This window comes from Polyodon spathula, chromosome 6, assembly GCF_017654505.1.
Source record: "Polyodon spathula isolate WHYD16114869_AA chromosome 6, ASM1765450v1, whole genome shotgun sequence".
Taxonomy (NCBI): domain Eukaryota; kingdom Metazoa; phylum Chordata; class Actinopteri; order Acipenseriformes; family Polyodontidae; genus Polyodon; species Polyodon spathula.
The window spans coordinates 1234354-1247633 of record NC_054539.1 but is presented as its reverse complement, the minus strand read 5'-3'; the positions used below and the strand labels follow the sequence as shown (position 1 = coordinate 1247633).

Genomic DNA, 13280 nt, shown 5'->3' with positions numbered 1-13280 from the left:
TTAGGTCATAGCAAAGGGGGTGAATACTTATGCAATCAATTGTCTGTTTTTATATTTCTAATTTTAAAACAAGTTGTAGATTTTATTTTTCACTTTGACATTATGGACTTTTTTGTGTTGATCAGTGGCAAAAACTCCTAATTTTTTAAATCCTTTTTGATTCCGTGTTGTAACACAATAAAATGTGGAAAAGTCCAAGGGGGGTGAATACTTTTGAGAGCCACTGTAAGAATAAAAAGCGAGAAGCTACTGGTCCAAGTTGCAGCTGCTGATATGAAACGGATCCATATGATCATACTAAGGAGCTCCATCAAGGTTAATAGATTAGGTCAGTGTTTAATAGTTTCACTGAGCACATCCCTAAGCTAACACAGAGTTATTTGCAATAATATTTCTGCTTCTAGTTATCCCAGCAATCTCTAAATGAATAGTTTTTTACAATATTCTTGCCCTTAATCAGTTGCTGTTCTTCCAGTGGTCTCTGGAGCACAGTATCCAGTTTGTGTCCAGGATCTCAGAGTGCTACCTGCAGGATTGGAACTCTTTGTACGGTTCAGTTCTTAAAAGTTCCTTTAAAAGCCACCACAGGGTGTGGGATCCATCACTAAGAACCGCAAGAGAGCGAGTGTGTGTGTCATTTTCAAGTACTTGATATCTGCATGAGACCTGAATTCTGGCAGCGGGTCTCCCATCTTTTGCATTCTGCTTTTCCCAAGTGAGCCCACTTTACTTGGTGAGCTGAATCATATTCAATTCTCTTTACACTGTCTGATTTAACATTCAAATGAGAAAATGCTAATCCTTGTGGGTCATTATCCTACAATGCTTTAGCACATGGGTACATGCAGGACACCAAAACAGGTTTTGGTTCTGCTTGTGGTAGCCCAGTCCTACAGTACATCTTTGATGTCCAGATATTAGTCTAGACACATGCCTGTCTGTCCCCCTTTTCGAGAGAGTTTCCCCACAGGGAGTAATGGTTCTGGATTGATGACTTTCATTAATAGATTTCAATTTGAGCACAGAGGGCTATTTGTTATGTAATCCTTCCCGCCAAAATATCTGAGTTGGCCAGAATTCACTATTTTTCAAATCTGCGGCTTCCCAAGCCTCATTAGTTTCTCCATCATCCGTGGGGTTGGTTCTACTTTGACTACATAGGCCTTCCATTCCATAAACCGATACCTTGAACAGGAGAAGGGGTTTGTGGGTTGTAGGGCATATTTAGCTGATCCTATCACTTCCAGGTCAACACAGGAAGTTTTTGCATGAATGAAATCAGTCTTTTCATTGGCTTCCAGAGTTTGAGTGACACTTTTACACAAGCAATGTGTGCAGAGAGATAATATAACAATCATAGAATAACACTTCATTTTGATATAACTTCAGTTATATTGCTCATAGAACACAATAAACATATCAGTTTTAATGGGAAATTAATTATTAAACTTGTGAATTCAAGATTAGTTATTAAAATGATTCTAAAACCAATTTAATCAGTAAATTGTTACTCATTCGTCAAACTACATTTGCAATCAGTTGTAGTCATTTAATGGGAGAGTCATGACACCTCGTGTCCACCAGATGTTGCCCTTCTTAACCCTTTACAGGAAGAAAGTTGTTTATTGGTTTTCAGACAGGCGTTCTTAATTAGTAAGAATTAGCTTTGTTTGATTCCACCAGACAGGACTAGTGGAAGTTTATATCCAATGCTGTCATCTCTCTCTGCAGCTCGCTTCATGGTAATCACATTGCCCAGACCCAGCTGATGCAGGATTGCTTGGCAGCTGTCAAAGCGTCCATGGTGGTGGTGCAGAGATCCCAGGAGCGGATCTGCGGGGCTCTGCAGGCCCAGCACGGCTCTCTGCTTTGGGACACGATGAGTGGGCTGCTCCGCTGCTTCACCGGCATACTGATCGATGGTAAAAAAGCACAGCCAGAGACGTGGGGCTAAATTCTCTAAGCATATACTGAACTAACTGCACTGGTGACGGTACCTGGCTTGATAAACCGTGTCCTTTCTTCTTTGGTTCCAGGTGACTTTTTACAGACTGTGCAGAGCACCTCGGGGATGGCTGTTGTTCTGTTTATTAGAACCATGCTGGAGCACGAAGACCATCTAGCCAGTCTGGTGAGTGCTTGGAGACACGATGGGTGTTGCAAAAAGAACGGAGTCAGGTTATGATTTAACAATGGAAAATCCTAGGAAAGCGGGTTAGCTGTGGATATTTCAGCTGTGGAGATGCATTCAAGGTCCCCGAAGTATCCTCTGAAACACAGGCTGTTGTGTTTACTCCCACAGGTCACCTGGGTGTATAACAGATTTGGCTGCAGTATGTATTGATCTAACTCTTTATGCATCCAGAGAGTAAACAGGAAGAGCAGTTTTAAACATGACAGTAGCAGCATCAGTGGTGCAGAGGGGTGGTGAGAGGCAGGCTGCAGATTTTTCCATGGCGTAAAAATAATTTAGCAAAGTGTTATTAGTAATAACCTCTATGCAAGTTTGGCAAAGTTAAATAATAGCAAAGTGTAATAAAGCACAGTGAATGTATTATAAAGAACAGGTAAGCATAGTAAAGCAGAGAGGTATAATAACGCATATTTAAAAACATAGCAAACCTTAAGTATCAGTAACAGCAAAATGACCATGAAAATGTACCATGTTTTAGAAGGGTGTAATTTATTATCCCTTGTAGTTTATGGGTCTCTTATAAGCACTTAATAAATGTGTTATAAACACCATGAGAATTAATACCTAGCTAGAGCATTACAGAATTGTAAGAACATGTAACTAAGAGACTTATTGGAACTTTAGGCCAGCTATGTATCATTAACCTGTTAGTTTAATAAGGTCCTTGGTGCAGCCTGTAATAGTACAGCACATTACTCGTTTTCAGTGTGACCTACACGCTTGTCTTTGCTGTCTGACAGGTTGATGATCTGCTTGCCGGTGCTGAGGAAAGTCTCTCTGCTGCCCCCCAGTGGCTGTCTGGGAGCTGCGCTGAGCTGTACAGCAGGGAGCGTCCCGCCCCGGTGGCCTTGTTCCTGTGCCATGGAGCGCTGGCCATGCTAAGCTGGAGGAGCGGAGAGCTGGGGGGGCGTGGAGAGGAGCTGCTGCGGCACATCCCTGCTGTCCTACTGGAGCTCAACTCGCAGTGAGACTCCCTCTTCCATTAGACATAGTGATGTACAGTCGACAGCAGCATGATGCATGTAGAAGAGGCCCTAAAACAATTCAGAATTACAGTTAACTCATGAAAAACAAATGCAGAAAACTTTAATAGTAATGTAGAACTGCTTGAGTTCATATCATTTCTAAGTTATTACATGAGCTCAGGAGTTAATATTTTGTGTGTAGGATGTCTTACTATATTGTGAGATGTTATCTTGTGCTGTTTGTCTGCTGACTCTGATTTCTGTTAAAATAAGACACCCTACATGCAACATCATTACTTGTAAGTCACAGAAATGAAGATGGTAATTAGGAACTGCTGTTGCACAAAGTGGTGTATGTTGTTTCATTATCTCATTGAAATTCTGATACCTGGAGGTTTTCATGCAGGCAGAGGTATGTAAAGGATATAAATGATACCGCATGAGGCTTTCTAATAAATTACTGTACATGATTCTTAATGCAAGGCAGTCCAGGATCACTCTTCAGAGTCTGAAGCCAGCTGCTGGTGTGTAACTCTGCTTTCTAAAACACCTTGTTTCCCTGCAGGTTGAAGGAATCCAGCATGGCGATGTCGGTCTCCCGAATCCTGCACCTGTGGACCTGCGCTGCCCTTGACGGGCTGGAGTGTGGCTCCTGCTCCCCATCCCTCCGGGGCTCCCTGAGCGGAGATTCGCCCCTGCTCCATGCCCTGCTGGAATATGTATACGCGCACTGGGAGCACCCGCTGGACGGAGTGCGCCACCAGACCAAGGCCGTGTTCCGCAACCTTCTCAGGATGCAACGCACAGCCACGGGCATCACCCACGCCAGCGAGGACCCTTTCTTCACCAGCCTGACCCAGAATCTGCTGGCTCTGGAGTGGCACAGTAAGGGCAAGTACGCCTCTCTGAGCTGCCTGGTGGAATACCTTGGTGCTGAGAGTCTGCTGGCTGCGGACGCCCACATCCCTGCCCAGCTCCTGTCCCTGATGGGGGACCAGTCCCTTGCCCCCTATGCCAGCGACCTGCTGGAGACCTTGTTTGAGAGCCACAGGACCCAGCTGAGTTCGAGCCCGCGGCAGGGCTGCTCTTGGCTGGAGCAGTGGCACTGCGTGTGGGTCTCTCCTTTGCTGGCTGCCCTGTGTGAGGGTCAGCTGGATCAGACCACCTACATCACAGACTACTGCCTGCCCAAGCTGCTCAAGTGCAGCCCGGAGAGCCTAAGTCACATGGTCAGGGTGCTGCAGTCCAGCGAGCAAGACAGAATCCGTAAGTACCAAAGAGGAAAAACACCCAGTGTTTCTAATTGAAGCATCCCTGTATGTTTTGGTAAATAGCTGCTGCCTGTGCCCGCTGGTATCTCAAACTGTCAAATACTCAAATCTCAGAGACTGCTATGTAAAAGTCATGTGACTTAAGCTTCTGGGTTGTAGACCATACATCCTGAATTGTTTTGCAGTATTCTTTAAGTCCATTTCAGTTGGTTGCATTTCTGTTTCAGCGCCACATTGTTTTGACCACTGCCCAGATCAATGACACAGATAGATGTTGCGACAATAGTGAAGATTTGTTGAGTCAGCACTCAACAGTACAAATTTAGGTACATACACACAACAAGCGGAGGTCGAAACAGAACTCGCGTAGCAGTTGCAGTGTTTGAAGCCACAATATATTTTAGAAGCTGTGCACAAGAAATGTCTAACTGCACACGAGCTTCAAGCTGCATCCTGAAACAAGGAACTTCTGTCCTGTGAAGTCACCAGTGCTACTGTGGGATGCACTGTGCAGACTGTACCCAAGACAGCAGCAACAATCGACACGGCTGTTAAACGCTGTGTTCTGTTTGAAATTAGGGCTTGCGGTTACTAACTTAAATGTTGATTGAAGGCATCTGCAGCATGGGAGCAGGTGTGTCTGGTATAAAGGCACCGCACAGGCTAACCGTGTACATGTTTTCACACACACACACACACATATATTTTATATATATAGACACACACACACACACACGCATACATACATATATAGCGTTAATTGAAAGATGTCACTCGCTGAACTCCCTGAACCTTGGTTGCTAAGTTCATGTTCACACAACAAAGCTGCTGCAGCCGCACTTACCGTAACACATCTCTGAGACTATATGGCTGCCGTACTGAGTAAATGTGACGGATGCAGTTCTGACAGTACGCTTTGAGCTATTGTATTCCCAGTTGGTACAGTTGCGTTTGTGTAGTCCTTCGGCTGCAGTATTTGGTGCACAGTGCAGTGCGTGGAGGCCTCACTGTCGCTGTTCTGTTTCAGGGGGTCTCGGCAGCAGCAGGGGGGCGCTGGGGGCTCTGATGACCTGTCTACGAGCGGCCCGGGCGCAGGGGGTATTGAGGATCACACAGGAGGGGGTGTGGGGGGGTGGCCTGGTACCACTCGCTCTCCTCAAACAGGCCCTGGTGCACAAACACGACCAGGTGAGTGCGAGACAGGCACTGCCTTTGGAGAAGTGTCCAATAGCATCATGTAAAGCATAGGGAAAGCAAGGTGAAGCACAGAGACAAATGGTAAAGTATATTTAAAAAATCACAAACCATAGTAAATACATAGTGTAATAATGGGAAAAGCATGAGAGAATTGCAAATTTACTATGGTCAGCTTGTCCAAGGGTGATGCACTGCACAGCACAGATACGCATTCTGACTTTAGGTCTTTGTTTCTCTGTTTTCCCTGCATTTAACTACTTAGATTGACTTGTATTTTTCAAATCTGTTAAGCCAAAGGGGGCTATTTAGAAAGACAAAATCTGAGAACATTTTAATATTTGTCCGATTTTCTGCATTTTTTCACATTTTTCACATTGAATTTGGTCAGATCTTTTTGTGGGTTGTAGTAGTATATATATAGGGAGACTGACAGACAAAATGACACCAAAGTTTGGTGTGCTAGGTAATCAAACATGCAATCTTCAGGTGTGAAAAAGTTATTTCCCCCCAGCTAACCCAACCCAATTAAAGGGATAGTTAGGGTCAGTTGTTTGAATACTTTGGTTAACAATCAGGCCAATTCACCAAACCGCAGTCAGAGCCATAGTGTCCAAATGGAGAAAGTTTGGGACAGTAGCGAATCTTCCCAGGAGTGGCCATCCGGACAAAAATCTCTCCAAGAGCAAGGCGTAAAATCGTCTAGGAAGTCACAAAGAACCCTAGAACAACATCCAGGGATCGGCAGGCCTCTCTCGCTTTGGCTAAGTTCAGTGTTCATGACTCCACCATCAGAAAGACACTGGGCAAAAATGGGATTCATGGCAGAGCAGCAAGGCAGAAACCACTGCTCACTAAGAAGAACATTAATGCTCATCTCAAGTTTGCCAAAAAACACCTGGATGATCGCCAAGAGTTCTGGAACAATGTTCTATGGACAGATGAGTCAAAAGTGGAATTTTTTGGCCAACACGGGCCCCGTTATGTCTGGCGAAAACCAAACACTGCATTCCACAGTAAGAACCTCATACCAACAGTCAAGCATGGTGGGGGTAGTGTTATGATTTGGGGATGCTTTGCCTCATCAGGACCTAGATGACTTGCCATCATTGAAGGAACCATGAATTCTGCTCTGTATCGGAGAATTCTACAGGCAAATGTCAGGCCATCTGTCCATAAACTGAAGATGAAGTGCAGCAGGGTCATGCAGCAAGACAATGATCTGAAACACACAAGCAAGTCTACATCAGAATTGTTGAAGAACATGAAATTTTAAGTTTTGGAATGGCTTAATCAAAGTCCACACCTAAACCCCATTGAGATGTTGTGGCAGGACCTGAAACGAGCAGTTTATGCTCGAAAACCCGCAAATGTCACAAAGTTGAAGCAGTTCTGAATGAAGAAGTGGGCCAAAATTCCTCCAGGGCGCTGAGAGAGACTGATCAATAACTACAGGAAGCGTTTGGTTGCAGTTATTGCTGCTGAAGGTGGTGTAACCAGTTATTGAGTCTAAGGGGGTGATTACTTTTTCACACGGGGGCATTGGGTTTTCCATAACCTTCTTTAATAAATAAATGAAATAAGTATCAAAATTTTGTGTTATTTGTTCCCTCGGAGGTCACTTTTATCTAATATTAGATTTTGGTTGAAGATCTGATAACATTGCGTCAAAAATATGCAAAAAAGCAGAAAATCAGACTGGGGTCAAATACTTTTTCACGACACTGTATGTCTTTATTACAATTAAACTACTGTGCAGCACAAGGGTGACCAAACTTCCTGACCCTAGGAGCTGCATACGAAAATTCATATGACCAAGAGCCGCAAGACACATACTGCAAAACATGAAATGTTTGCAAGCAAGACGTTTTAAATACTAGTATCGTTTTAAACATTTTTAAAATTCTCTCCAACATTAAAAAAAAATCTTGCACTTACTCTGTGCAGTAGTTATTTCTTGATGGCAGCAAAGTACACGAGAACAAGGGATGTAACATTTCGGAGCCTTACACAGTCTCTCTGTTTTTAATTGTACTGTAGATGTACAGTTTATTAAACTATAAATACAACACTGGAAAAACTTTCTTTTAAAATAACCTTTAAACTGCTCCAGATTTGCTGAATCTCTGATTAAACATTGTTATTTCCGCCCAGTTTCGGTAATCCGTTGCAAATACAATCCGTTATCACTCCAACAGTAGAATAGCTTAACCAATAGCAGCTCAAAACACTCGGGCATCACATTTTCTGCTGTTCGCGCAGGTGCACAGGGACGCAATACTAGAACGCATGAGGTGCTGGCTGGAAGGGATGTAGGTAAAAAAAAGAAAGTGATGTGGGAGCAAATACAGAAGTTTAAATCTGTAGTAAAGTAATCGCTTGCTTTTGTTTTAGGGCATTAAAAAATTGTAGATTGTAACATGTCTGGCGGTATAATTTTCGGACACGGTAAGGATTGGTTTTTGACTAGCTCTTCCTTGAAGATCTGAATGTTTGGTTTTCATGACTGCTCTGTGTTTATTAAATACTCTGTGCACTCTATTTTGAAAGGGATTACAGTACCTGCTCATGATGAGACGTAAGATACGTAAATATAATAATTTTAGACCTGCAGTACAACATTTAAACATGCATTAGCTTTATCTCCAATTTTATAAAAATATTAATTAATCTGAAAGTGCGTTTGGCACGAGTGATACTCCGTGCCATACAAAACTCGCATTACATCAGCTTCTTTACTGAACGCAGAAAGGATCGTCTGCTGACGGCTGAGGTGTGCTTTTAACAAGGCTAGTTTGTTTCTCCTCAAGTCTGGTCCAGGGGGATATGCAGATGAAAATGTGTTATTTGTTTCTTAGACGTTTGAGGTTGCTGGCCTAGTGTGTAAGCGATTTGTTGCAGAGACACAGAAGTTTTCAGTGAAAGCAAACTCTCTCCCATTCTGGCTTAAAGCCTCATACTTTTGTTTATTAATGACATTTTCTTCACGAAATGAATGAGCACTTAATTAAAAATGATCAAAATTACTTTCAACCGGGCATCTGGCTTTCACTCAATGTAATTGGAATACGCATTCATAAGCACGGTGTCGAAAGTCATCAAGTGACAAAATGTCCTTGCAGTGAACATGCAGGCTGAAATGAACAGGAGAGAGAAAATGGGAAAGAAGAATAATAAACACGAATACAGAAAAGTACCATAAAGAAGAATAACAAAGTGCGCATCGGCCAGCGTTTCACCGGGAGCCGCACTTTAACTTCTCAAGAATCGGGGATTGGCCACCTGGTATAGCGGATTAATTTACTTTGTTTTCCTTCTGATCTGCATTGTGCCGCTAAGGCTTTGCTTGCCTGTTTAGGTTACTCTGGGTCGTGTTTACTCAGTTTTTTTTAAATGCCTTTTAATTTTATGAAACTAGAACCAAAGAAGCAGGTAATACAACCCCAGTTCTCTTCAGCACTCTCAAGGTGTTTGTTCCTCAGTTTGTAACATTGACGTTATATAAGACTGGAGGCAACGCTTTAATATGATGGCCTTCAGTCTCATCTTTCTAGGTTTTTGTTTCTCTACAGTTTGTAAAACAGCTCCAGGAGCCCATTGGAAGAATTATTGTGTTCTGTGCCTTTCTCATTCGTGTGCCAGGTCCGTGTGGACGCGCTGGGGCTGATCTGCGAGAGCCATCGCAGCACAGAGATGCTGTCCGCACAGGAAATGGAGCTCATGCACCACTTCCTGCCCAACAACCTGAACACCCAGTCGCCAGGAGTCAGGCAGCAGACTCTCAGTCTCCTCAGAAAGGTACCGGGAAGCTTCTGAAATGTGTGGAAAAGTGATACTGCAGCTTCAGACCAGACAGGTCTCAGTGCCATCTGCTGGAGAGAGTGTTACAGCTCCTAGTGTGGGAAGAGGACGTTAAAAACAGGCTAACTGTCAGTACAGTACATGCAGGATATGTAAACTCACAGTACAGCTAGCATTGAAACTGTAAGGTCTTGAATTGTGTTACAAGCCCGTTTGTTTTGTTTTGTTTTTTTACTGTGAATAATCCACCTAAGCGGTGCAGCTGAGGTTTGAATTGAATATAGGAATGCTTGCTTTGCTACGCTCTTGAATAAGTGTGCTGGCCCATGCATACTAACAGGGGGGTCCTCATAACCATGTTGTGTTTCATGAGGTGAAATTGCCACAATCCTGTGAGGAAAGTAAACACAGTGAAAATGTAACCCAGGAAAGAGCATGTGGGTTTTCCATTTTTATAACCGTCTGGATCTGATGCAAGTGTGGGCTCAGAATTTCATCACAAACGATTCTTTTTCAGTGTCTTCATTGAAATAGAAACCTTTGTCTTGGCATGTATTCAGTTTCTTTTAGAATTTCTAAATTCAGCACTATAGACTCATTTTCAGCACTTTTTTTCATAGTAGAAGATAACTTTGATACCTGAAGTAAGTCGTTCTATCGGTTAATGTGCCCCTATCACAGACTGTTTAGAAAGGTCACTCTGAAAGTTCCGTAACTAGAACTCGGAGTCCTGAAATGGTGCAGTGTGTATTTGTTTCCTGATGGAATGCAGTAGCAGCAGCTGCAGTGAGAGCCGTGTTTTCTTTCGGCGCAGTTGTTCTGCAGGATCCGGGACAGCACCCAGCTGCTGCAGAAGAGATCGGAACAGAGGAACCCACAGCTGGAGGAAGGTGCAGAGGGCCAGGATCTCCTCTGCACCCTGCAGCACTACAAGGCAAGGCCAGAGGGGGGGGCAGGGGACACTTTGTTTTTTATTTTTTATTGTAGAACATCAGGCTTGGAAATAAGTCTCCTATTGCACAGCAGTTTGATCCATTCCTGGTTTTAGTATGAGTTTAATCAGACACAACCTGAGCTTGTTACCTGTACACCAGGGCTGATCAAGCACATATTAAAACCTGGACTGGACTAAACTGATATGCAGGAGGAGTATTATTACATCCCTGGAATATTGATGTATTATATCCATACATGTAACACAGTGCTTCTTGTTTATTACACAATTTTAATCTTTCTTAAATTTGATTAGTGCTCAGTTAGACTATCAGTAAATTATACTGTGAAATAAATAGGGCTGTGCAAATATACTACCATTTTCCAAGTAATTCCCTATTTAACATGACTGCAGCCTGTGTTGTTCATGTCTGGGTGTGTGAGACTCTCTAGCAGTGCTGATCCCCTGTGTTGTTCATGTCCTGGGTGTGTGAGACTCTCTAGCAGTGCTGATCCCCTGTGTTGTTCATGTGCTGGGTGTGTGAGACTCTCTAGCAGTGCTGATCCCCTGTGTTGTTCTGCAGGAGTTCATGTGCTGGGTGTGTGAGACCCTCTTCCAAGCCTTGTTCCCGGGGGCGTCCTTCCCCACCCGATTCTCTGCTCTGAACCTGCTGGGACTCGTAGCGGACACCTTCACCTTCTCCACACAAGGTACGGCATGCTCTAACCCTGGCCTCTAGTCAACTAGCAAAGCCCAGTGTTTGTGTTATGTACAGCAAGGGCTCCCATTGTATAGCAGTCTGATCCATTCCTGGTTTTACTATGACACGTCTGCCCTTGTTACCTATACACTGGCTAATCAAGCTTGTAGTAAAACTTGGAATGGGTGAAACTGCTTATTTTCATGCCTGTGCAGTGATGTAGCACTGATTTGGATGGTGGAGGGCACACATGAAGGATGGTTTTATAATGGTGCTGAATGCAAGCACCTAGAGACGATCCTTATGACGTGAGTGGGTGTGACTCATGAGTCTAATTCAAACATTACAATGCAAATTACAGTGACCAGGGTGTCAGTAGGGTGTAATAACCAATACTATATAAAAAATAAAATTCTAACCTTTCGTTAGCAAGACATTACATACCGACAAGATAAAATAACACACTAGATAATTCTACCCATGTCTGTATTGGAAGACATAACTACATTTGGTTGAGAAGATTTCCTCCTGTTGGTGGCAGCATTGCACATGTAGAACAATTGACTGATTTGAATGAGTGAGTGAGTGGAGTGAATCTACAGTGTGGCAACAGGATAAATGGGCTTCACCGAGTCAATGCAAAAATAGTCTACAGAAGAATAAGGCACTTGCAAAGTATTAATATTTTTTTTTTTTGTTTGTTTTTCTAAATCTTGATTTTTACTTTAGTCCTAAGCTTGACATCGTAATGCAATGGGTGTTAGTAGGTAGCGCTGCAGTTTGTTTGTTTGTTTGTTTGCATGTTTGTTTGGACATGGTTCTGAGGCTCTCTCTTCTCTGTGCTGGTAGCGGGCCCTGGTCACTCCCTGTTCCAGCTGGGGGAGACCCTGACTGCTGCCCGAGTTCAGGCTGTGCTGGAGTGCATCACCAGCGGCTTTGAGGAGATCAAAAGCCTGGCCTTCAACCTGCTCAGGAAACTGCCCCCCTCAGCACTGGGCTTCCAGGTGAGATGGCTTGTGTTACAGGGGTGTGCAATTTTTGAAAAAAAAATTGAAAAAAACTTGTCCAAAATGCTAGAAAAATCTACTTGCCCCCTCCACGTCACACACACACACACACACACACACAAAAGTAAAATACAGCTTGTAGGATTTTGGTTTTATTTAACAGTGAACACAATCAATCAGTTAATGATTAACAGGGTGGATCCAGCCTTGCAGCTTGACGGGTTCACTACATTCTTCAAGATACACAAAAGGGTCCCTGGGACCCCACCTCACCTCAGCAACGTTATAGCATACTTTAAGGAAATGTGCCTTTCAGTGCAGTTTGGAACACATTTGCTAGTAAACGTAAGCAACTATAATAAGCAATATTTGAGTTATTCAAACATAAAAATAGCTTCTGCCTGTTTTTTTCCCACTTTATAAGCTGTGTTTTAGTTGTTGCATCAGAGATACGAAATTATTACCAAGTATTGCTGCTGCTTTGTGGAATTCAGATTTTTGTTTTGATGTTCTTTCAGTTTTGTATCATCTGAACCCCAGCTTGTTTAAAGAACTTGTGTATAACCTGTCACAAGTTTCTCTGAATTCTGTGCAGTTTCTCTACCAAAATGCACGTACTATTTGCAACAGGCTCAATCAAATTCTGCAGAGACAAAATGTGTTTTATTTTGTTTATTTCTGTTATACAACATTTTACAGCTATTTTCCCTCATCTTGCATCTTGTCCCGTAATGGCTTGCTGGAACACTGCTGCAGCAGAGGGATCCTGGTTTCACACCCCGATAGATTGGTTTTTTTTGGGAGACGACATTCTTTCCTTGCGCTACTCTCACTGAAAAATAAACACAGATTAATTATACAGAACACATTGCCATGAGATTTACAGTATATTATTTTAAAATAATAATAAAGTATTGTACAGATCATCTCATTAGCATTTCATTTCTATCTTTATAAACATATTTGTCAATCTTCATGTTTTAATAGTTTCAAATTGATGGATTGCATGTCCAAAAAATAACTCATATCATCACTTCTGTTCAAATCTAGTGTAAAAAAATAAACAATGTAATAGTGTTTAAATCTAAAAAACAATGTGGCAAATAGCAAACTGCGTCAGCAACACCGAAACCGAAAGAAAAAAAATCCTTACGTTTTTTGCCAGAGAGTTTGTCTTGAAATGCTTCTAAACAGTAAACGCTGCGCTGCTTTTT

At 42.7% G+C, this 13280-nt stretch overlaps 1 protein-coding gene across 2 annotated transcripts in view; it reads left to right on the top strand.

Annotated features, from left to right (window-relative positions):
- LOC121316672 (thyroid adenoma-associated protein-like) overlaps positions 1-13280 on the top strand; it is a 154171-nt gene that overhangs the window by 6730 nt on the left and 134161 nt on the right. For both annotated transcript variants that reach the window (XM_041251718.1, XM_041251719.1), the window contains exons 8-16: positions 1732-1922; positions 2037-2131; positions 2935-3158; positions 3725-4425; positions 5458-5618; positions 9267-9422; positions 10240-10359; positions 10943-11069; positions 11909-12063. In XM_041251718.1, the coding sequence (XP_041107652.1) occupies positions 1732-1922; positions 2037-2131; positions 2935-3158; positions 3725-4425; positions 5458-5618; positions 9267-9422; positions 10240-10359; positions 10943-11069; positions 11909-12063 (1930 nt within the window). The remainder of the gene's footprint in view (positions 1-1731; positions 1923-2036; positions 2132-2934; positions 3159-3724; positions 4426-5457; positions 5619-9266; positions 9423-10239; positions 10360-10942; positions 11070-11908; positions 12064-13280) is intronic.